This window comes from Chlorocebus sabaeus, chromosome 14 (assembly GCF_047675955.1).
Source record: "Chlorocebus sabaeus isolate Y175 chromosome 14, mChlSab1.0.hap1, whole genome shotgun sequence".
Classification (NCBI taxonomy): Eukaryota; Metazoa; Chordata; class Mammalia; order Primates; family Cercopithecidae; genus Chlorocebus; species Chlorocebus sabaeus.
In genome coordinates, this window is record NC_132917.1 from 11,346,780 (window position 1) to 11,371,635 (window position 24,856).

At 43.2% G+C, this 24,856-nt stretch overlaps 1 protein-coding gene across 4 annotated transcripts; it reads right to left on the reverse strand.

Moving 5' to 3' along the window:
• Positions 1-4,159: 4,159 nt before the first annotated feature.
• On the reverse strand, positions 4,160-24,483 carry E2F6 (E2F transcription factor 6). 4 transcript variants are annotated; one of them, XR_012095212.1, is made up of 7 exons: positions 24,088-24,483; positions 16,920-16,974; positions 13,250-13,466; positions 11,013-11,169; positions 9,367-9,484; positions 6,627-6,774; positions 4,160-5,382 (listed from the first exon to the last, which is right to left on the reverse strand). XR_012095212.1 is itself a non-coding variant. In XM_007971447.3 (7 exons), exons 1-7 carry the CDS (start codon positions 24,193-24,195, stop codon positions 5,336-5,338), a joined length of 846 nt encoding a protein of 281 aa, XP_007969638.2. In that variant the 5' UTR covers positions 24,196-24,480; the 3' UTR covers positions 4,160-5,335. The 4 variants fall into 4 exon arrangements, 3 of the variants coding, with proteins under 3 accessions (XP_007969638.2, XP_007969642.2, XP_072878886.1); XM_007971447.3 differs by having other exon boundaries at positions 9,371-9,485; positions 11,014-11,169; positions 24,088-24,480; XM_073022785.1 differs by lacking the exon at positions 4,160-5,382 and adding an exon at positions 5,389-6,122 and having other exon boundaries at positions 9,371-9,484; positions 24,088-24,481.
• Positions 24,484-24,856: the final 373 nt, after the last annotated feature.

Consider the following 24,856-nt stretch of genomic DNA (forward strand, 5'->3'; position numbering starts at 1 on the left):
CTTGTGATCCGCCTGCCTTGGCCTCCCAAAGTGCTGGGATTACAGGTGTGAGCCACCGTGCCCATCCTGAAGTCATCTTTTAAAAAAGATTCTCAGGACCAGGTGTGGTGGCTCACATCTGTAATCCCAGCACTTTGGAAGGCCGAGGCAGGCAGATCACTTGAGGTCAGGAGTTCGAGACCAGCCTGGCCAACGTGGTAAAACCCTGCCTCTATTAAAAAAAAATACAAAAATTAGCCAGGTGTGGTGGTCCATGCCTGAAATCCCAGCTACTCTGGAGGCTGAGGCATGAGAATCGCTTGAACCTGGGAGGTGGAGGTTGCAGTGAGCTGAGATCACACCACTGCACTCCAGCCTGGGTGACAGAGCGAGACTCTGTTTCAAAAAAAAAAAATTCTTGGGAGTTGGGTCAAATGATGTAGTCAGGTCACTTATCAACTGTAACAACTTACTGAACATTGTATCAGTCCATTCTCATGCTGCTAATAAAGACATACCTGAGACTGGATAATTTATAAAGGAAAGAGGTTTAATTGCCTCACAGTTCAGCATGGCTGAGGAGGCCTCAGGAAACTTACAATCATGGTGGAAAGGGAAGCAAACACGTCCTTCTTCACATGGTGGCAGGAGAGAGAAGAATGAGAGCCAATCCAAGGGGAAGCCCCTTATAAAACCGTTGGATCTTGTGAGAACTTACTATCACGAGAACAGGATGGAGGAAACAGCCCCCATGATTCAATTTTCTCCACCTGATCCCTCCCACAACACATGGGGATTATGGGAACTATAATTCAAGATGAGATTGCAGTGGGGACACAGCCAAACCATATCATTTTGTCCCTGGCCCCTCCCAAATCTCATGTCCTCATAATTCAAAACACAACCATGCCCTTCCAAAAGTCCCCCAAAGTCTTAGCTCACTCCAGCATTAACTCAAAAGTCCAAGTTCAAAGTCTCATCTCAGACAAGGCAAGTCCCTTCTACCCATGGGCCTGTAAAATCAAAAGCAAGTTAGTTACTTCCTAGATACAGTGGAGGTACAGGGATTGGGTAAATACACCCGTGCCAAATGGGAGAAATTGGCCAAAACAAAGGGGCTATGGGTGCCATGCAAGTCCGAAATCCAATACGGCAATCATTAAACTTTAAAGTTCCAAAATGATCTCCTGTGACTCCATGTCTCCCATCCAGGTCATGTTGATGCAAGAGGTGGGTTCCCAAGGTGTTGGGCAGCCCCACCCCTGTGGCTTTGCAGGGTACACCCCATCCCCACCTGGGTTGCTTTCACAGGCTGATGTTGAGTGTCTGCAACTTTTCAGGGTGCACAGGGCAAGACTACCATTCTGGGGTCTAGAGGATGGTGGCCCTGTTCTCACAGCTCCACCAGGCAGTACCCCAGTCAGAACTCTGTGTGGGGGATCCAACTCTACATTTCCCTTCTACACTGCCCTAGCAGAAGTTCTCCAGAGAGCAAACTCCTGCCTGGACATCCAGATGTTTCCACACATCCTCTGAAATCTAGGCAGAGGTTCCCAAACCTTAATTCTTGACTTCTGTGCACTCAGGCCCAACACCACATGTAAGCCACCAAGGTTTGGGGCTTGCACCCTCTGAAGCAACAGTCTGAGTTTTATGTTGGCCCCTTTTAGCCAAGGCTGGAGCTGAAGAAGCTAGGATGCAGAGCAACATGTCCCAATGCAGCAAAGAGCAGGGGGGCCCCTCGTAGGCTCCCAGGTTTGTGATAGGAGAGGCTGCTGGAAGGTCTCTGACATGCCCTGGAGATATCTTGCCCATTCTCTCGGTGATTAACATTTGACTCATTACTTATGCAATTTCTGCAGCCAGCTTAAATTTCTCCCCAGATAATGGAGTTTTCTTTTCTATCCCATCATCAGGTTGCAAAATTTGCCAAACTTTTATGCCCTGCTTCCCCTCAAACTTTGCTGCTTAGAAATTTCTTCCGCCAGATACCCTAAAAATCATCTCTCTCAAAGTTCCATGGATCTCTAGGGCAGGGGCAAAATGCTACCAGTCTTTTTGCATAGCAAGAGTGACCTTTACTCCAGTTTCCAATAGGTTCTTCATCTCCATCTTGACCACCTCAGCCTGGACTTCACTGTCCTTATCACTATCAGCAATTTGTCAAAGCTATTCAACAAGTCTCTAGGAGGTTCTAAATGTTTCCCACATCTTCCTGTCTTCTTCTGAACCCTCCAAACTGTTCCAACCTCTGCCTGTTACTCAGTTCCAAAGTTGCTTCCACATTTTCGGGTATCTTTACAGCAGTGCACCACTCTCTGTGGTACTAATTTACTGTATTAGTCCATTTTCACAATGCTAATAAAGACATACCCAAGACTGGGTAATTTATAAAGGAAACAGATTTAATTGACTCACAGTTCAGCACGGCTGGCTCAGGAAACTTACAATCATGGTGGAAGAGGAAGCAAATACGTCTTTCTTCATATGGTGGCAGGAGGGAGAATAAGAGACGAGCGAAGGGAAAAGCCCCTATTAAACCATTAGATCTCGTGAGAACTTACGAGAATAGGATGCAGGGAAACTACTCCCAAGATTCAGTTATCTCCACCTGGTCCCTCCCATGACACATGGTGATTATGGGAACTACAATTCAAAATGAGATTGGGTGGGGACACAGCCAAACCCTATCATACTTGAACACTATATTAATATGATAAATACATATTAAGATATGACCTTACACTCTGACAACATGGAATGGCAGCTGGGAACTTAGCCACAGCAACTTACGAGGAAGGAAGATGGCCACCTGCATGCTGTGTATAAACTGCATACAGGGTAGGAGTAAAGGGGAGGCACGGGTGATGCCAGGTCCAGAATAGGATGTGATTTTGAAACACAGAGAACAGGAAGAGAATAGGATAAGAGCAAAGGCAGGGAGATGGGAAAGTTCACTATGTGCTTCAGGTAGTGATGAGACCGATTTATTGAGGTGAAGGTCCGCAAGGCAGGTACCAAGGCAAGATTGGAAAGCGAGGCTGGGGCTCTTCTATATCCAGTCTGCACTTCAGCCTGAAGGAAACACGGATCACTCAAGGTTTCTGAAGGAAGAAGTGGTGCACTCAGAGGTGGCTCAGTGAGGTTGGAAAGGTTAGGGTTAGTGAGGAGGAAGGGCCCAGAAACCAGTTCATGGGATGCTTATTTTATCTGTTTTAAAAATCAGAGACCAAACGCCAGAAGATGGAGTGACTCGAGAGATGCTTCATTTATAACACACATCTGTAATTTACAAAGGATTTTCATTTACATGATCTCATTTTACCTTCAGAACAATTCGTAAAGGAGAACACCTGTCACATTTTCACAAGCGAGGAACTGCTGCTCAGAAATGATGGCATTACCTTTGGTAAAACCTTTGTTGGTTTTTTGGGACACTGCCTTCTCCCTCCCGAACCACCCCATTATTCCTTCTCAGGAGACTTTTTCTTCTGTATTTCTCCTTAAATATAGATACCCTTGGACCTGCTGTACTCTTCAGATGACCCCTCCTACTCTTGCGGTTTAAACTATCACCTCTGAACTGACATCTGTCCAACCTACTATACCGCTCAGACTTTTCCACTGAGCACCTCACCTACATACACAGCGACCTGCCGAAACTCTTGCTTTCATCAAGCATGTCCCAAGCCTATTGTTTACTCTAGGCTTGCTCTTCCTCCTGTATTCCCAATTCTGTCAAACGGCATGACCAACCGGTCCGATGATGATCAGCAGCGCCCCCTGCAGCTTTTCTTTGGTTAATTTCAAACAATAAAACAGAGGGAGGAAAAGCACTGGGGCTAATCACTCGGTGAAGAGCATACTCCATCCCCAGGTGCACAGAAACACGCCGGCAGGACCACTGCAGGAAGGCGCTGGTGCTCAGCAGAGGGACAGGACTGGCAAAAGCCACTGGAGCTCAGAGGTATGTGAATCTTAAACACTCAGCATTATTTTTTAATGCTTTGATTTTGGATTCTGATTTTAAATCTTTTTAAACACAGTCTGAATTTGAAGTTGCTTCATTTCTTTAAAAACAAGGTTCACAATCTGAATTCAAACGATACAGGAATCTTGTATGATAGACAAACCAAATATTATTAGTCTGATTTTACAATTCACTCACTCCACTCACTTATTTGTTCAAACATTTATTGAGCACTTCTTAAGGGTCAGGCATGGTGTGAGGCACTGGGATATAACAGTGATTATGACAAAGTCCCGCAAGGAGCTCACAGTCTAATGGTAAACTACAGAGTAAACTGAGGCACAGAGTGGTAAATGACTTACCCAATGAGGTAGAAATAGCTAGGTACGTGAAAATGTGGGAGTAGAGCTGGAGAGAGGGCGAGGTACAACTCGTCGTGAGTAAAACCCCTTTGACTGACTGAACAGCAAGGCTGCATACACGAACATTACAAAATCTACTTGCAAAAACCTTAAAAGAGTTTCCAATGATCACCGTGACTGAATTCATATTTCACAATGAATTCAGCTATTTCCTGATGGCATTTCTATCCCTGCCCCCAAAAACACTGGGCATGCCACCAGGCTGCTGGGAGACAGCAAGTAGGTAGACAGCTTAAAACCAAGAAGTATCTGACTCCAATTTCAGCATTGAAAACCATATTAAAATACTTTAATTAAATCCACAAACATAAATGTGTAGCACATTTATGATACTTCTACATGTAGAAGTTTGGAAACACTCTCTTCTAACCCTCATCCAGAGGATTCTAATAAGTTACAGATATCAAAGAAATTAGAGAATTTGTCACTTTCCATATATACATTATTTTGGCTGTACAAGGGTGAAAAGTGTCACTCAGACATATTTCGTAAGTAATCGAAACATTATACAGATATATACAAAGACATCACATTTAAATTCGTGTGTACATCTATCCAATGTACAACAGTAACTGCAAACATGAACCAGTGTAAGGCAATTTCTTTTGTGATATATGACATACTCCTTGAAGGGAAGGGTAGAGTCCACAAAGAACTGTCCATTTCAGTCCGACTGTCTGTTTTCATGACACTCTGTGATGAAACTACTTCAGGAGGCAAGATGTCTATTTCACTGACAAAAAGCAGTGAATAATTGTAAAAGTTGTTGTTTTCAAATGTGGAAACCACAATTACTCAGTAATCTAAGTGGTGAACTCCTCAAAGACACTACTGGCCATGATGCTGCTACTGAGAACGAGAGCACTTCATGGATAATTTATTGCTCTGAGAATCAAATTTGACGCATAATTCTCCACAAAGATGTTCCCAAAAAACTCAGTAATACATAAATTCTCAAATGCCATCAGTTGCTTACTTCAAGCAATTCTTCACTTTGCTGAGGATTTTCTTCTGAAAAAGAACACGAGAGAGAAATTCACCTAAGTGAAGGTTTGATAGGCAAATATGTAAAAGAATTCACAATCCGACTACTTCAGAAAACCCTGAAGATGCCTGGTCAAGAACACGTATTCTCAGGTTAATGGCATAAGGCTAATTTTTTCAGTCTCTCACGAATAAACCGGAACTCGAACTTGTAACTGAAAGCATCCGTCCAAGAATGGAGGAAGCCTTCCCTTATTAGGGCTTTACTAGTTTCTTTCGGAGCCCTCATGATTCCCCCAGTCTTTGTAATCCTTGTGTCTTTGTGCTGTTGTCTGCGTGTGGGCAACAGCCCCCTCTTCTGGTCATTACAGGTATTCTGTCAGGGAAAGCTTCCTATTGGTCCAGCCTGTGGCCCTGCAAGGGCCAGCTGAAGACCACCCTGGCCCAGAGTGCTTGTTGAGTTCTCCAGTTGGCTGTGTCTTTGTTTGGATGTCGGTGGACCTGCTGGCTGGGCACTGTGATGGCTTCTGCCCAGGCCGGTTTTCCAATCGGCCAGGTCTTTGTTCAGATGTCAGTGGACCTGCTGGCTGGGTACTGTGATGGCTTCTCCCCGCGCCAGTTTTCCAGTTGGCTGGGTCTTTGTTCGGATGTCGGTGGACCTGCTGGCTGGGTACTGTGATGGCTTCTGCCCAGGCTGGTCACAGGATGCTGGCCCCCTGCTCAGGCAATTCCACTATTTGGGATCTGCTGTTGGGCAGTGCTGCAAGCTGGGCTCCAAGGTGAGATGGAGTCACTGCTCTGGCCAGGTGGGTCCAGAGGCAACGTCCTTAGACATGTGCAACTGAGGACTGACTCTTGTGGAGTGGGCTGTTTGCTGAGTTGAGTGGGTGTGTGACTGCCTGGGTCAAGCAGGTCTAGCCCTTTCCCTGCTCCAAGATGTGCAGAAGGGGAAGTCTCCCAGCCAGGTCATGGGCAGGCTCTTTGGCTGAGTGGAGCTGCTGTTTGACTGAAAGCCTGCCCTATTCAGAGACCATAGCAAGCTGGTACCACCATGGGACCAAACAGAATTCTAAGTCTTCACTGCTATCAAAACTACAGAAATGTAACTGTAACGCTCACAGAAATATTCTTAACTACAGTAAGAATTATGTTGTAATTTTTCACTTATTTTTTGTGGATAGGAAGAGTAAAAATATCTTAAGGCCATAATACACATTAATAACATTATATATGCTTATTTAAAATACTGCCAGAATCACTGGTATATTTACCTTCCTCAGGGCCTTCTGCATGAGTGCTCTCAGATGAAGAGGTCCCGACTCCTTCAGACCTTTTGCTACCAGTCTGACCCTGCTCCACTTCACACAAATAGACATCGATAGGTCCGTTGGTGCTCCTTATGTGCACTGTGATAGAGTCCTAGCAAAGGACACAGGAATCGTCAAGATGAATGAAATAATAAATCATATTTTTTCACTCACTAGAACTGCAAGAATTTCAAGAGACATTTGAAAAAATCACCATAGCTGTAGTCACATTAAAGCACTGGCCAACTCACACGCTGAAGACAGTTACGCTTGATCCTGCAGTAATGGCTTCAGAGCTATCATGGGAAAACCTAGTACTCAAGAGCCTGTCTTTTTCTACTCAGGAGCTGACCCTTCAAGGAGGCCGTACTCGAGTCAAAAATCAGTGTTTTGATGACAAAGAACTCTAGAATACCCTAGTCTCACAGGATAAATATGTGCTTGGATTTCCAGACCAATGAACAGGTCTTGAGATAACGGAAGGGCCATTCTTTTGTCCAGTTGAAAGCACAGGAAAAGATCAAAATATACCTCAAGTAAACCATCAAAAAAACTAAAGATTATTTATAAAGGACTATTATTAACTATGATTTTTACATCCTTTGATTTCAGATTTCCTCAGGATTAATCAAAATACTTTTTCCATAAGATATCAGGCAACTTGAATGCTTCTACTGGGAATTATGCTAAATTCTTAAGGAACAGCTCCAGTTATAAATGATTGCTTTAACTGGGAGCTGCTTCAACTGTAACAAAGTCTGTTTTCTCCCCTTTAATGCAGTTAGGCCTCGGCTAGACTCACAGACACCACTGCTCCCTCCCACTCCACACCTCACTGCGATGTTAAACCAGGGTGAGTCTGGGGAGATGCAGCCTCTCAGACATCTCAGAGCCTCACTTGTCGTCCTTGCTATGACTTCCTGGTACCCGACAAGTGGGCTAGAGAACATCTGTGCTCAGCTTCTAGAATGCCAGGCCACATCTGGTTTGAATGATAAATCCTGTACAATTCAGTAGATATTTCTAAACGATAAAAGGAACCAATGTCACTCTCAACTGGAAGGCAGCTGAGGACTTCACATTCCACTAAATTAGGTGTTATCAAACTTCCCATAAAGGGTGAGATGGTAAATACTTTTGGCTTTGCGAGTCACACTATCCCTGTCACAACCTCTTAACTCTGCCACTATAGTATGAAAGCAGCCAGAGACAATATGTAAACAAATGTGCATGTGGCTGTATCCTAATAAAATTATTTCTAAGAACAAGGAGCAGGCCGGATCTGACCTTAAGGCCAGTTTGCCAACCACCACACTAGGTCCCCAGATCTTCATGGTCAGGCTCCGGCCAAGAGGGCCCACGTGCAGAGACTTTAAATGGGACTCTAAAAGAAGCCTCAGGTATGATCAAAGGCTCAGCCAGATTTAGCAATTACAGTCTGAAGCAGCTCATTGCATAAGGGAAAAGCCAAAAATCCATTAGTCTCTGCAGAATGAATTATTATGCCCCAAAGTAAAGATGTGTTGATTAGCGGTTTCTTTCTTAAAAATAAAACAACTATGGCCGGGCGCGGTGGCTCAAGCCTGTAATCCCAGCACTTAGGGAGGCCGAGACGGGCGGATCACGAGGTCAGGAGATCGAGACCATCCTGGCTAACACGGTGAAACCCCATCTCTACTAAAAATACAAAAAACTAGCCGGGCGAGGTGGCGGGCGCCTGTAGTCCCAGCTACTCCGGAGGCTGAGGCAGGAGAATGGCGTGAACCCGGGAGGCGGAGCTTGCAGTGAGCTGAGATCCGGCCACTGCACTCCAGCCCGGGCTACAGAGCAAGACTCCGTCTCAAAAAAAAAAAAAAAAAAAACAACAACTAGGAAACATCACCAAGAAATCATAATTTGAGTGTGACTGAGTTAAATGAAAGCCGGCCCTTAACCCATACACTGTCGAGTAATACAGGGCTCACTTGAACAGTGGTCTGCTGGGGACAAAAGGAAAAACAGGTCAAGAAAACATTCCTCGCTAGGCAGGAGGCAAACCCCCAGGGCAATGCACAGGACTGTACTATGAGCACCCATGGGTCTATCAAGGCTGTCAGTCTTGAGGATGTGGCCCAAGAATGGCCACATTCCTTGGTTCTGATTCCGTCCTCATCAAGCAGCCTTCTGCTGCAATTATCTTTCAATGCAAACTTTCCCGCGAGGGAAAAAATGCACCGAGCAGCTGGCAGCTGACAAAAATATGTTCATTGACACAGAAATCCTACTTTTCCATTTTAAATTCAGAACCTAGTGTTCTGGTTTATTCATCAGTCTTTCATGAGTTTGTTAACTCCCCAGTGCCTTCGTTGAGAGCAGACCTTACTTTTGGAACTTTAAGATGGGCCAATTCTTGGTGATTCTTCTAAGAAGCACTGCAGTACAATAGTGAAAAACAAACTATGAAGCCACACTAACTGGGTTTGAACTCTCGTGATCCTGAAAAAGTTAACTCATCTTTGTGAGCTCTCGGTTCCTCATCTTTAAGATAATAATGACTACTTGACTTGTGTTAGTTGAAGCAAGTTAAAATGTGTGAAGTGCCTTCAGCAGTAGTGGATGTAGAGTGCACGTGCACACAATGGCTCTTAAGTATGACTGCAATAAATCACAGCCTAAGCAGTCGGCCCTCACCCCTCTTTAAATCCTTTTAAAAATGCAGGGTTACCTACTTCTCTGGGAGCTGGAACATCCAATCTGGTTTCTGCTGGAGCTTTAACTGCAATGACAATCTGTTCATGGAAGGCCTGAATGCTATGAATGTCTTGATAGGTCACATACGCTAGTGTAAAACCCAGTCAAGGATCTCTACACAGAATGCTGTTTATTGGGGAAGTAATTTATCTCTAGTAATTCAGTAACGCAAGGGTAATGTTAGAATGTCTTTAGTTTTTATGAGATACAAGTTCAGCATTAAGGAAAGTAGTAAAAAAATTATCGCATTGATAATCTTTATTATTCATATAAAATTAAGCTTTTAATAAAGCATTTTACAATATTTACAACTCAACCTAAAGAATTTCTTTAAGCTGTACTATTATGATTATGATGGCAATTTCTGGAGAAAAATATTAATAAAGTCTGAGTCCCTAACACAAATATACCACATGAAGAAATTCAAATTTTCATCCTATTCCCTTTTCAGTTATAGTAAGCTAGATCTTACTATAACTTTGAGAAAAAACATTCAGGGCTTTGACAAGAATCCCCCAAAATGAAAGACGGAAAAAAATCTATAAAAAGGCATAAACGACTTGGAGATTAAGTTTCTCAAGAATATCATGTGCGATATTACTTTATCCAAAATTATTTTCCATCTCATTACTTGAATCTTTTTCGTCTTGTTTCACTGTGTTGCCTCAAATTTTACCAATTGAGTGATTTATTGGGTTTCTCTAACATTTTTTTTTTCTCTGATTGGCTGCAGTAATGTTGGTGCTTATTTTTTTCTTTTCCTTCCAGTAACTGTACTGTAGGAATAGAGGTTTTTGACTGCTGTAGAGAGTTTTAAGTAAATCTGGGGTATGGGATAGCTCAGAATCAGTGAGCCCCTCACAAAGGGTGCCACAGGGAACAGCACAGCACAGCATACAGGTGTAAGACACCCAGGAGGTCAGTACCAAAGACAAGGTTCCCCCAGCCCCACCCCCCAGCTCCCTGAGACATTGAGTTTCAAGGCAACACTGCTATTAAGCAACAACATGCTTCTGTGGACACAAACGGGAGTTTAAGCACCTCTTCAATGGCAATTCACTGTTTTGGAAATCAACTTCTGTTCACACATTTCTAGGAAAAACATGAACTTCACAAAAGCCAACAAATATTTTATTATCCTTATAGTATTCAGACTATAAAAATGAATATTCTCCTATTTTAAGTGGTACCATCAACCTTGGTTTGGTACTGTACCCCTGAGGTCATCATCCAGAATTTAATCTAAGAAACGCCACACAGAAGTTAAAAAACCCACCATCTGTGTACGTTTGATGCTATATTACTACCAACTTTTACTTAATTTTTTTTTTTTTTTGAGACGGAGTTTTGCTCTTGTTGCCCAGGCTGGAGTGCAATGGCGCCATCTCGGCTCACGGTAACCTCTGCTTCCCAGGTTCAAGCTATTCTCCTGCCCTAGCCTCCCAAGGAGCTGGGATTACAGGTGCCTGCCATGACGCCTGGCTAATTTTGTATTACTTTAACTTTTAATGGTCTAATTTTATATCTTAAATATATAAATTAAGTCCCCAAGCTGATTCTACTACTTAAGTAATCTGTTTTGGAGGCAGAAATTTTAGAAAGGTATAGACTTAAAGGATATCTTTCATTTTCTTTGTCATCTGTTAACTCAAACAGCTGCTGAGCACAATCCTTAATTAACTCATCCAAAGCATCTTCCATTGCTGATAAGTCAGAAAGTTCCTCTTGCAGCTTCTTTTGTTGGGGAACTGCTCCAAAATTGCTAAGATCAGATCCTCTTTAAAAGAAAAAAAAATCACCATCAATACCATCTAGGAGGTAACAAAGGAATTTCAAGTTAGATTACTGGAACTTCTCCAAATGATTACCATAAGTGTTTTCCACAACAATAGAAACTAGGGACTTTTAACTTCTGCTATCTTCGTTCTAGACAGCCATTATTCCTTCTGTACATAAATTTATAGTTCTTCATCTTATACAGTCTTTTTCAAAAAAAAAAATACATTACAACCTAACAGAAATTAATAACAGCAGAGACAGCCTAAGAAAGCAAAAGGGCACTGAACTAAGAGTCAATAACACCTAGCTTCAGCCTCAGTCCTAGTCCTTACAACATAGCTTCTGATAAGTTATAATCTTACAGTACTTGAGTTCCTACATATGAAAACAAAGTGTTGGCTAAATGACAGTTCCTCTGCTAAAATGTGATGAGTCTGTATTTTTCCCTAGTGTACACATTCTATCTGAATATAATGATTAGATTCATCATTTTAAAAAAGACATTATTTTCAGGCTAGGCATGGGGCTCACGCCTGTAATCCCAGCACTTTGGGAGGCTGAGGCAGGTGGACCACCTGAGGTCAGGAGTTCGAGACCAGCCTGGCCAACATGATGAAACCCCGTCTCTACTAAAAATACAAAAATTAGCGAGGGGTGGTGGTGTGCGCCTGTAATCCCAGCTACTGGGGAGGCTGAGGTGGGAGAATCGCTTGAACCCAGGAGGTGGAGGTTGCGGTGAGCTGAGATTATGTCACTGCACTCCAGCCTGGGTGACAGAGCAAGACTCCCTCTCAAAAGAAAAAAAAAAAAAAAGATATACATATTTTCCTTAGTAATTAGTGCCTACTCCAATATGATGACCAGGCAACAACTGATTTTCATTTTTTCCTTTCAATTTTAATGGAAAATAAATAGGGAAAGGTTCTTGCCTCTATCTTTCACCTGGCAGTTTTCAAATCTGATTCTAATTAGTGATTCACAATGCATGCCGATATAAACTCCTGAAGTGTTTTTTAGTGTTATTTAGTAAACATGCTCAAATTAGAATTCAACCTATACTTCCATACTACTGAAAAAATGACCTCCTTTATGAATCCCTTTCCTCTAATAACTAAGTTAATTATTTAGGATCGTTTTACAGTCTTTCTTGGTAGGTTTGCCTTTGCCTGAGAGGTCACTATGTACTTATTTGCTGCCACTATTTCTCCCTGTCCCAAAATACTTGCCTATTCTAACGCTTTCTTCTTATGTGTGCACGCACAGATACCTTTATCTATGCCAGTCTTCAGCTTCCCTTTCCATTGGATTCCTCCTCACCATGTCAAGTCTTTAGCAACTGCCTTTTAGACACTGTCTGATTTTTCTTTTAATATTCAGGGCAGTGTTTCTTTTTTTTTTTTTTTTTTTGAGACAGAGTCTTGCTGTGTCGCCCAGGCTGGAGTGCAGTGGCCGGATCTCAGCTCACTGCAAGCTCCGCCTCCCGGGTTTTTACGCCATTCTCCTGCCTCAGCCTCCCGAGTAGCCGGGACTACAGGCGCCCGCCACCTCGCCCGACTAGTTTTTTGTATTTTTTAGTAGAGACGGGGTTTCACCGTGTTAGCCAGGATGGTCTCGAACTCCTGACCTCGTGATCCGCCCATCTCGGCCTCCCAAAGTGCTGGGATTATAGGCTTGAGCCACCGCGCCCGGCCTCAGGGCAGTGTTTCAAACACCTCGCTATGTCATAATCTCCTGGGCTACCTGTTGAGAATGTACTTTCCTGCTTTCCCTCAGATCTACCGAATTACACCTCCAGAGGCAGTAAGCCTCTAGGTGTTCACTACACTGCCGTGTGAAAACCACTGTTTTACAACCTTCACAGATTTTCCCAATATCAATAATCAACTGGAACTGAGGAAATACTTTTTTAAAAATGTATGTACTCTCCAGGATGATGCGAGAAAATTTTATAGAATTCTCTCCTAACAAGAAGTCGTACCTTTGTTTTCTATTGTCAAAACACTGCTACTATCTAGTTTAAGCACGGAATTGTCACTTGAGAAAGAAAAAAAGCCATGAAAAGTTTGAAAGCAACTCACATCCATCGAATATGGTTCTTGGATTTCTTTTCAACGAGGTCGATTCCATCTAAGACATTGGTGATGTCATACACTCTCCGCTTTCGGACTCCCAGTTTCGTTGCAACCTTGTTTAAGTCAAGAATACCCCCAGGAGCAGATCTGACAAGATCCATAAATTTTCGAGTTAAATAAACCAGTGATACATCAAAACGAGGTCTCTTCACTTTTAGAGCTTCTGGGAAACAAAATAAACATATTTGTAAAACTTTAAATAACATTTTAAAAAATCATCTGTTTCCTCTTGATAGAGAGCAGACATCTACAGAAATCCCTACACACTGACCAAATCAAAGCTGGTTTCTATGAAATAAATCTCTTAAATTGGAGAAAAAATTCACTGGCCTATCCTGGCTCTAAACAAAGGCTTTAAATTTAAATGAAGGAGTATTTGAAATATGCAACCAGTGTCCACTGAGCATGTGGACTTTTACAAGTCTACTGCATCTTCTCAGACAAAGCAGTAAGATTACATTTGCATCCATACCACTCTCAGGAATAGAATTACACATGATTTTTAAAATTAAATTTCTCATTTGGTCTTCAAGTTAAGGAATTCTTTACAAAGCAAAGGCAGAGAACTGGCTTTTTGTCCCCTTTTAATGACTCTATCCATGTCATAGTGTAAGCTGTCTGATGAATTTTTTGAAAGAGCTCAAACTAGTCTTCTATTAAGACAATGATGACATACCTCGGCCAACAGAGGCATCTCTATTTTTTCTTTTCTTTTTTTTTTTTGAGACAGAGTCTCACTCTGTCGCCCAGGCTGGAGCTGGAGTGCAGTGGTGCGATCCTGGCTCACTGCAACCTCTGCCTCCTGGGTTCAAGTAATTCTCCTGCCTTAGCCTCTGGAGTAGCTGGGATTACAGGTGTGCACAACCACGCCCAGCTAATTGTTTTACATTTTTAGTAGGGACAGGGTTTCACCATATTGGCCAGGCTGGCCTTGAACTCCTGACCTTGTGACCCACCCGCCTCAGCGTCCCAAAGTACTGGGATTACAGGTGTTTGAGGCACCGCGCCCAGCCCACTATCTCTATTTTTAAAAATATTCACTACTCTGTATTAATGTAACGGATAGACAAATGATAAAAAATCCCTTTAATTCCCTCACTCACCTACTATGGCTCGGGTTTTCATACACACACACCCCTCTAACACACTCACACTTGTGTGTCAATCATATACATAGTTTTTAAAAACAAAAACAGGACCATGCAATTTTGCAACATGTTCTTTTAACACAATATTGTGAACATCCTGACATGTCAACAAATGTATTTCAACATTATTCTTAATGGCTGTATGCTTAACTGTATGCAGTATTTGCTATTTATCCCAATATTAGAAATTCAGACTACCTCCAACTTTACGATTTTGCTTAATATTTCAACGAATCTTTTTGTTGCGAAATTATTGTATGTCCCCTTAACTGGACATTTTTAAGGAATTTTGATATGTACTGCTAAACAGCTCGGCAGGTTGTGGGTTCTATCCATGCTATGCGGCATACACGGACCTCATCTCACGCGCTTGCCAGAACTAAGTATCTTGTCATCTTTTCCAATTTCATACTAAGAAAAAGTTCTTATGGCTTGGTTTGCAGAAAAAATAATTTCTAAAATAACTTTGTCACTCTGGTGTGGAATATGTGACTTTCTTTTTCTCTACTTCCACAGCACACCACAGTCAGTATGCCTCAAAGAAATGTCCATCCTACCTTCAGCCAGAAATGTCCTTACTCAGAACCTCCACAATGCCACATTTAGTTTAAAGACCACTGGCGGTTACTTCAGGAACAAAGGTACATATTTCATAATATAAATGTCTTCTCTCTGGAGCCCATTCCTACACTTAAGATTAAATAGGGGTAAATTAGGAATTTAAAAGGATTTTTAATTGGAAGTAGAAGGTCACAATTCTACAACAAACTCAAGAAGATTACAAATGAGAAATTCTAACTTTAAAAAGCATTTATTTAATTATAGTAATTATTAACAAGGCATGGTCTTACATGCTCAGGATAAGTATATTTCTATGATGTTATTTTATAAAGAACACGTATAACAAAATGCCAAAAACGTGACAGTTGCTGAAGGATATGAATAGGATTACAGAGGTCTTCACACCAAAGCAACTCCATAGTCTAATAAGGAATTCTTAATATTTCAACGAATCTTTTTGTTGTGAAATTATTGTATGCCCCCTTAACTGGACATTTTTAAGGAATTTTGATATGTACTGCTCAGCACGTACTGAGGTAAGTGCCAAGAGAGGTATTCAAAGTCACCCGATAGCACGAAATCAAACCTTCACTGCAGGGGGAAACTGGGAAGGCCTCTTGATGGGAGTACACTGGGCACAGGGAACAGGAAGGCAAATGGGTGGTGTCTGCCCACTCTGACAGAGGGTGACAGGCTGAAGTGAGGGAGATGAAACCACACCTCAGAAGACAAAGCAGCCTTAGAGAACCTGCGGTGCTTTGGGGACCACAGGTGGTGTAGCTTGAGCTGTGGAGGAGGGCGGCAGCATGCTGGAAGAAGAGGCTGCGGCGTTAAGCAAGAAACAGCTACAATGGCCTGGTCTGCTCCGTCTACCCATTCTCTACTGCCTAGTTTCTTTTAATATGAAGTGGCTTATGAATGTAATACAAACACTTAAAATCAAATATACGAGGAATCAGGGTTTTCTCTACACGTAAAAGAGTGTCACTGAAGAACTTAGGTTGGATGATATAACAACCCCATTTCTGTATTAGACAAATCCCCCTGGAGTTTTCTAGCACCCAGGCTGGAGAGCCTGGACACTGACTGCCTTCTCAGAAGGACACCCAGCAACTTCAGCTACAGAGGAAGTCAGACCCTGAATGAGGAGAAGCAATTCAATGTGGTAAAGACTCTGGGCTCTTGCGCCAGAGAGGCAAGATTCAACCCTGACTCTGAGCAAGTCACTCAGCCTCTCTGGGCCTTTATAAAGTAAGAATTCTAATCCGCACCTGTATTTTGAAGGGTCGTTGTGACAATCCATGCAGAGAGCTTAATACAGTGCAAGGCACTGTATGAGCTCAATAAATGTTAGATATTATTATAAATTGGTGGTATGGGACAGACGCAAGAAACACATCAAAGGTGAAGCTGACCAAACTCAGTGACCCAACTGTGGGTGAGACTGTGGCAGGTACTGAGGAAAAACTAAGGGTTAGCATTTCTAAGATTCACACTGACTTGCACTATCTATCCACTGAGATTAGGAGGCTGAGGTGGGGCAGTCTATCATGAAAACTTCCAGCAGAGGGAACTAGAGCCATTTACATCCTATCTCCTCTAACAGACACCCTAAACATTAACCTAAGATAAGGAACAAGAAGGAAAGAGTACATTTCTCTCCCAGGAGGAATTCTGAGAAAACAGCCTTAAATATAGACTGTTCTATGGAGAACAAATTGGCATTAGTGCACATTATTCAACCCATAACCTCAGGAGTTGTTACTAAACCTTGAAACTTTACATTTCAGTGTACAAACAACGCATTTTATTTCAGTTTCTCATCAACTCATACACTTACACAAATCATTTTAATCATATGAAGTTCAAACTAACAAAACCTAAAACCTATTCAGGAATCAACTTACTTCTCATGGACACATATTGTACATTATCTTCTAAATTAATCCTTATTTTTGATGGCTGAAAAAAAAGATAAAAAATTTAACTTAGTGATTTTAAAACAACAATGCAAACAAATAGCATTTTACTCAATAGTATAAAGGTCTGAGAATATGAATGTGATAATTACTGGCCAGGCACGGTGGCTCACGCCTGTAATCCCAGCACTTTGGGAGGCCGAGGCAGGTGCATCACCTGAGGTCAGGAGTTCGAGACCAGTCTGGCCAACATGGTGAAACCCCATCTCTACTAAAAATACAAAAATTAGCCAGGCATGGTGGCAGGCACCTATAATCCCAGCTACTTGGGAGGCTGTGGCAAGAGAATCGCTTGAATCTAGGAGGTTGCAGTGAGCCAAGATCACGCCACTGCACTCCAGCCTGGGCAACAGAGCAAGACTCTGTCTCAAAAAAAAAAAACAAAACAAACCATTCACACACACACAAAATATGGTAATTACTGAATACATCAGGTACTGAGGATAAAAGGAACATGAAGAGCACTACTACACTGTCCCTGACTTGGTAAAGCTTAGTAGAGATAGAAGATCTATCTCAACCAACACATGCTCACTCCTTGCTATTACTAAGTATATGCAGTTCCCAAAAATTTGCTCACAAGCTTTCATAGGCAGCTATGTGTTCCCACTATAACTAATGTAAAACAGCAGCATTTCTAACAATGGAAAACAATGCACGCTGTGGATAATTAGAAACTTTTGTATTAGATAAAAAGTTTCTTCTTTTAATTTCCTGAAACAACCAGGAAATCAGCAGAAGCGCCATTATCAATGCTCACCTCTGAAAGTTTGCATAAAACTGGTAGTAACATTTAGGAACTGTTTTTTTGTAAAAAATAAATAAAATGAAACCAAACCTTAAAACGAAAGCTTATGAACAGAAACTCCTAGTAACATCAATGTTAATGTGCCTCCAGAAGGGCTGTCATCAGGTTTAGCTCTTATCTAAGAAAAAACTGGCCCTAAAGCAAAACTGGGGCAAGTGAATTCATAGGTACTCTAAGAAGAGAATTAATAGTAGTACTAGGGATGCACCCAGACAGGGAAATCACAGAAGGATACATGGTGAAGGCAGCCCTCAGGTAAGCCTTGCCCAGCAAGTCAGATTTGCCTGAATAAACAACTGTGGGAAGAGAAGAAAAAAGACAGGATTGTGGTACCGGAAACGAACAAAGGTGTGAAGATGTATATGGCACGGCATGTTTCTGGGAACCCACCGAAGCGGCCAGTGTGAAAGCGACTTGACTTTGAAGCTGGGAGGTCATGATGGCACCACATAAAACTAATGCTAAAGAGTTTGGACTTCATGTCATAACCAGTAGAGAATTACCAAAGGTTTCTGAACCAGACTAGGACGTAATTAAGTAAATGGTTTAGAAATATAAGTATGGCAGCAACGTGGCAAAAGGACCGGGAAATGAGGAAGCCCGAAGGCAAGGTGAGCAGTTAAGAGGCTCTTTGTTTATACTGGTGTTAACGATATCCTTGGCACAACGATTTTCTTATCATCCATGACAGGATGATAGCATCTATTAACAAATTAACCCGATATGGAATACTCCCATCAAGATAGAATCCCACTGTAAATAACTTAGTTGTTAGAATTGAATATGTAGACCTGCTAGGGCATGCAACACTGGAGCTGGGAATGCTGGCCTTGAGGGCAGGGACTAGGTCTGGCCAGCTCTCTCAAACAGTGCTGAGTGACTTGCAAACATGGTATCCAACAGTGAAACTCTGAAGCAGTCCTACCAAAGTCAGACATTAGACAAGTGCGACCAACTGCCATTGTTATTTTTACGTTTAATCCCTCTGCTAATAGTATGAGACAGGGGCCAGCTATTGTTGCAAGACTCTTGAATGAAAAAAAAAAATCCATCCTTATCACATTGATTTGAAGCACACATAAACAAATATCCTAAATCATAATATATATGCTCAGAGGGGCCGTGCTGCAGAGGTTCCCGTTCTTAATTCAGAGCAGCAGGCCCATGACTTACATACTGTACTTACTGGCTCCCAAAGAGGCTGCCTCACTAGCTATGCATTCTAGGACGTCTTCTCTGCTCCACATCTCCCTACCCATCTCATCTAGACAGTGGATCACAGGTTGGTACAGAAGTAACACCTCAATCAGGCATAACATGAAAAAAGATGGCTTTTTTTCCCCTACTCTTTGCTATTAATGCAGTTCCATTACATATTGGCGATATTGATGTATGTGGGAAAACAGTCTCCAACAGCATTCATTTGGTTTTTTTCTCTTCGAATATAAAAACTCTCTTTATCTTGGAGGAATCACAACAGTACTATTGCTCCTCAGGGGCAGACATCATCTACAGACATATAGATAGAAAGACGGTAAGGCCAGGCGCGGTGGCTCATGCCTGTAATCCCAGGACTTTGGGAAGCGGGGTTGGGGGGTGGGGCGCAGATCATGAGGTCAGGAGTTCGAGACCAGCCTGGTCAACATAGTGTCACTAGGTGACAGAAATTTTTCAGCTCCATTATAATCTTACAGGACCACCTCCGTATATGTGATCCACCACTGACCCAATCATTATACGGCACATGACTGTATATATACCCTATTGGTTCTGTCTCTCCAGAGAAAACTAATACAGATTTGGTACCAGAAGTGGAGTCAGTCATACTTTGCACCTCACCTTTAGGGGCCTGCTGGGACTTGGGTCTAGTAATAGGTCTAGAAGCAAAGAGGGGTGGTGGGGTGGGTCCTGATGAGAATCAGCATTGTCCTGCCCAGGAACTGTTTCAGAGGAGGCCACTACTATCTCCACAGGCAATGCAGAATTAATCTCCTTAGACAGGGGTGGAAAGGATGACACCACTGTAGGTGGAACTGCTACTGCCCCTCTGGCAAACAAGACTCATCAGAATTTAGGGGCTCAATGTGTCCAGCCTCATCTTCCCACATGATCCCATCCAAACCCCACTCTTTCCCAACCAATACCCTCACTTCAACAGCAGATGCTCTGTGAGGCTAAGGGAGTTCAACTTTCTATTTTATTTATTTATTTATTTTTGAGACGGAGTTTCGCTCTTATTGCCCAAGCTGGAGTGCAATAGTACAATCTCGGTTCACTGCAACCTCCACCTCCTGGGTTCAAGTGATTCTTCTGCCTCAGCCTCCCGAGTAGCTGGGATTACAGGTGCGTGCCACCAAGCCTGGCTCATTTTTTGTATTTTTAGTACAAACGGGGTTTCACCACATTAGCCAGGCTGGTCTTGAACTCCTGACCTCAGGTGATCCACCTGCCTCGGCCTCCCAAAGTGCTGGGATTACAGGCATGAGCCACCATGCCTGGCCAAGAGTTCAACTTTCATTATAATTTGGCAGTTGCATGATGAAGGCTTGTGTTTGATTTTCAGCAATTTCAGCCCTATGGCTACAGGATAGAAGATTCTAACCTAGGGCACACTTAGAAACTTTTAAGTCATTTATGTGGAACTCCAGCCATGAAACTGAATCCCTGAGCTCATCCTTTTCTTTCATCACTTTGTCCAAAGACACTAGGAGCAACCAACCAATGTCATTATAATCCTTGTTTTTCCAAAAATGTTTGAAAATATCACATACAGCGTCACTAAATTCTTTGCCTCTAAGTGGTGAATTAGAATGTCAAAGGCATTTATTTTGCATATCTATAAACAGTTTGTGTCATGGGCTTCCAGTGCTCTCTCTACTACTAGAAGTGGAGCTCTTAGCATTTTTAGGTTCTAATCAGATTAAAGAACCAATTCCAAAAACCCCAATTAAGGAAACTCATCTTTAAAATTCTGTTCCCATAGAACCATTCCTGGTACCAAAATCTGTATTAGTATTGGTCTATCTCTCTGCAGAACCCTGACCAATAGAGTAATAAATTCAATTCTGAATATACAGTAGTCCACCCTTATCCTTGGGAGCTACATTCCAAGACCCCCAGGGGATGCCTAAAACCGCAAACAGTACCAACTCCTATATATACAATTTTTTTCGTATACATACATACTTGTGATAACATTTAATTTATAAATCGGGCATAGTAAGATATTAACAGCTAATAATAAAATATAACAATTATAGCAATATACTACAATGAAAGTTATGTGAAGGTGGTCTCTCAAAATATACTGTAGATCTTAGCAACCTCAGAATAAGATTTTTTTCTTTCCTTACTAAGTCAAGAACTTTCACTTGAAGCACTTCATCAATTCTCTTCGGCATACTGGAACTGCCAGCATCACTACTCCTGTGCTTCAGGGCCATTACTGAGTAAAATAAGGGCTACTTAACACAAGCACTGTGACAGTTGGTCTGATAATCAACAATCAGCTACTAAGCGACTAAGGGCAGGGTGCAATGACAGCATGGGAACTCTGGACAAAGGAAGATTCAGGTGCTGGGTGGTACTTGACAGCTCGAGATTTCATCACACTACTGAGAATGGCAAGCATTTTAAAACTGATGAATTATTTCTGGAATTTTCATTTTAATAGTTTGGGGGACCACAGGTTAAATGAAATCAAGAAAAGTGAAACCTCAGATGAGGGGGGACTAATAGGAGTTGGAAACCTAAGTAGGAAGGTCTAGTAGACAGCTGGAAAACCCTGAGGGAGATTTACAGATTTGGGAATTACGATATGGTAACTGAAAATACCAGAAATGTATGTCTAAGATTTCAAGCGATGTATCTGCTGATATTGCATGCAAACTAAGTGGTTTTTCCACAGTGAGCTTAGAGTTTTTATCAAATTCTCAATTAAGACCACCAATACAGATGGTACCAATATACAGCTGATCCTCAGACAACACAGGTTTGAACTGTGTGGGTCCACTTAGATGCCAATTTTCTTTACCCCCTGCCACACCTTAGAGCGCAAAACCAACTCCTCCTCTTACTCCTCTTCATCAGCCTACTCAGTGTGAAGACAAGGATGAAGACCTTTATGATCATCTAATTCCCCTGAATGAGTAGGACTTTCTCTTATTTATGATTTTCTTAATAACGTTTTCTTTTCTTTAGCTACTTTATTATAAGAATACAGTAACTAATACATGTAAATACAAAATATGTGTTAATCAACTGTTTACAGTATCAGTAAGACTTCCAGGAAACAGTAAAGTTTTGGGGGAATCAAAGTTATATTCAGATTTTGAATTTCATGTGATTTGGTGCCCCAAACCCTGAGTCGTTCAAGGATCAAATGTAGACGGTAACATAAGACATGGGAGGAGAGAATGAACTCCCCTAAGAAGAATGTGTAGAGACAGCAGAAGAGAACCCTGAATATCATCAACATGTGGCCAGCCACGGTGGCTCACACCTGTAATCCCAGCACTTTGGGAAACTGAGGTGAGAGTACAGCTTGAGCCCAGGAGTTCAAGACCAGCCTGGGCCACATAGGAAGACTTCCATATCTAAAAATTAAAAAATTAGCCAGGCCTTGTGGCATGTGCCTGTGGTCCCAGCTACTAGGGAGGTGGAGGCAGAAGAATCACTTGAGCCTGGGAGGTCAAGGCTGCAGTGAGCCAGGATGTGCCACTGCACTCCAGCCAGGGTGACAGAGTGAGATCCTGTCTCGGGGGAAAAAAAAATGAAGGACTGGGAGGAGGATGAGGACAAGGAAAGACCAGAGAAGCAGATGGAACATCAATGTCAAGGAAATTCAAGGGAGAGTTTCCAACACAAGTAGTTTTGTGTCAAAACTACAACAGCTGCTGGAATTGACAAGATTGTCCGTGACCCTGGTTAGAATGGTCTCACAAGTGTGCTTAGGATAGGGGTCCCCAGCAGTGGGTTGGCTGATAATGAGACGATCAAATGGAAAGAGTGAGTGCAAATAACTTTTTCAAGAAGTTTAGCTGTGAAGGAGAAGAGAGACAGTAGATGGCAAGGGATATGGAATTAAGGGAGGGATCTTTTAAGATGGGGATGGATTGAGAATCTGGTTTTAGTAGTTAAGAATTTATCATCTGGAGTTAGACATTTGGAGGTTCAACCCAAGTTTCTCCACTTGCATCTCCAGGTGGAGATGCATCTCCAGGTTTGTTTTGGCAACCGTAAAACAAGAATAATAGTCTTTTACTATTATAAAGCACTGCTGTGAGAAATTAAATGAGACAATAATCACAAACTATTTGGTATGGGGACCAGGCATAATGACTTGGGAAAATGTTTAATTACTACTAGTTATAGGAAGAAAGCAGCAGAGAAATTGAAAATATGGGGAGAGGCCGGGCTCGGTGGCTCACGCCTTGTAATCCCATCATTTTGGGAGGCCGAGGCGGGTGGATCACCTGAGGTCGTCAGGAGTTCGAGACCAGCTTGGCCAACACGGTGAAATCCCGTCTCTACTATAAATACAAAATTAGCTGGGTGTGGTGGCGCACGCCTCTGATCCCAGCTACATGGGAGGCTGAAGCAGAAGAATCGCTTGAACCTGGGAGGCGGCGGTTGCAGCGAGCTGAGATCGTGCCATTGCACTCCAGCCTGGGGAACAAGAGTAAAAACTCCATCTCAAAAAAAGAAAAAGAAAAAGAAAATACGGGAGGAATGGAAAAGAACGCATTTGTTAAGGACCTTGAGAACCGGGGAATACAGTATCTGGTCCAGAACAAGAGTAGAAGAAATCAGTCTTTGTGGGAAAGGGAGCCAAATCTCCTAACCATTTTCTCCGTCAAACAGGTGGGGAGATAATTTTATGAATGGGAGCTGTGGCGTGGGAAATATAAAGCGTGGACAAGGTTTTAAACGGCTGCAGTACAGCAGAAGAGAGAGAAGGTAGAAGAACAAATGATAGGTTGCAGAGACACAGCTAGAGTCCACTGAAGGAGAAAACATGGCCTTTCCAATGCAAAGTTGAGCAATTTTCTCCAACAGTGCCCTGAAGTTCCGATGTAAAAGCCCAGAAGACTGACACCACGTCTGTGAGCAGATGCTGGAAGCAGAAGGCGGGAGAGCGCAGTTCGCAGCACGTGATGGGCAGCGCCTGGCCCAGGGGGAGCAGACGACCGAGACGACGGCCAGCGGGGTTGGCGGCGGCGCGGGGAGGAGGGGGCCAGCTTTGGGAGACCCCCGCCCGTCCCCCTCCCGTCCTGTCCCGGAGCTTACCAGCAGTCCCTCCACGTTGATGGGGTCTCGGCACCGACGGCGAACCGTCTCCTCCGCGGGGTCCAGGAGGAGACTGGGCAACTTCCTCGCCGGCCGCTGCTGACTCATGCTGCCTGGCCGGGCGTCCCGCTCCCCTCGCACCCCGCGAGCTCTCCCGCCCTCTCGCGCCCAGCTCGATCACCGCCCCCCACGCGCCGATTTCCAAGGGCCCAGAAACTGACGGATCCGCGGCGTCCTCCAAGGCCCCGCCCGGCTAGGCCGTCCCACCCGCCAGCAAACGCGGCACTGCCTCACGTGCCCGGGAACTCCTGACGAAGACGGGAAAAGAGGAGGTATACCCGCGGCTCTCAAGTAGCCCGGCCCGCCATCTTCCCGCATGCGCAGTGCACCGCCCCCCTCTGCGCATGCCCGCCGCGGCCGGAGCGCTCCCACGCACCGATCCTCTCCCGGCGGCTGGCGCCCGGGAAACCCGGACCGCGGAATCCACGGAGAGGATGGCAAAGGAACAGGAAGAGGTGGAGCCGGACTCCAGAGGAAGGGAACGGGGATGAGAGAAAAGAGGCAGCTGGGAAAACGCAGCGCTCGCCTGGAATTCTCGACGGTGATAACTGAAAGTTCTCAGCCGCAGAGATGTTCATTTATTCCTTTTTTTAATTTTAATATTTTTTTTTTTTGGTCGCCCAGGCTGGAGTGCAGTGGTGTGGTCAGGGCTCACTGCAGCCTCGAATTCTCAGGCTCAAGCGATCCTCCCACCTCAGCCTCCCAAGTA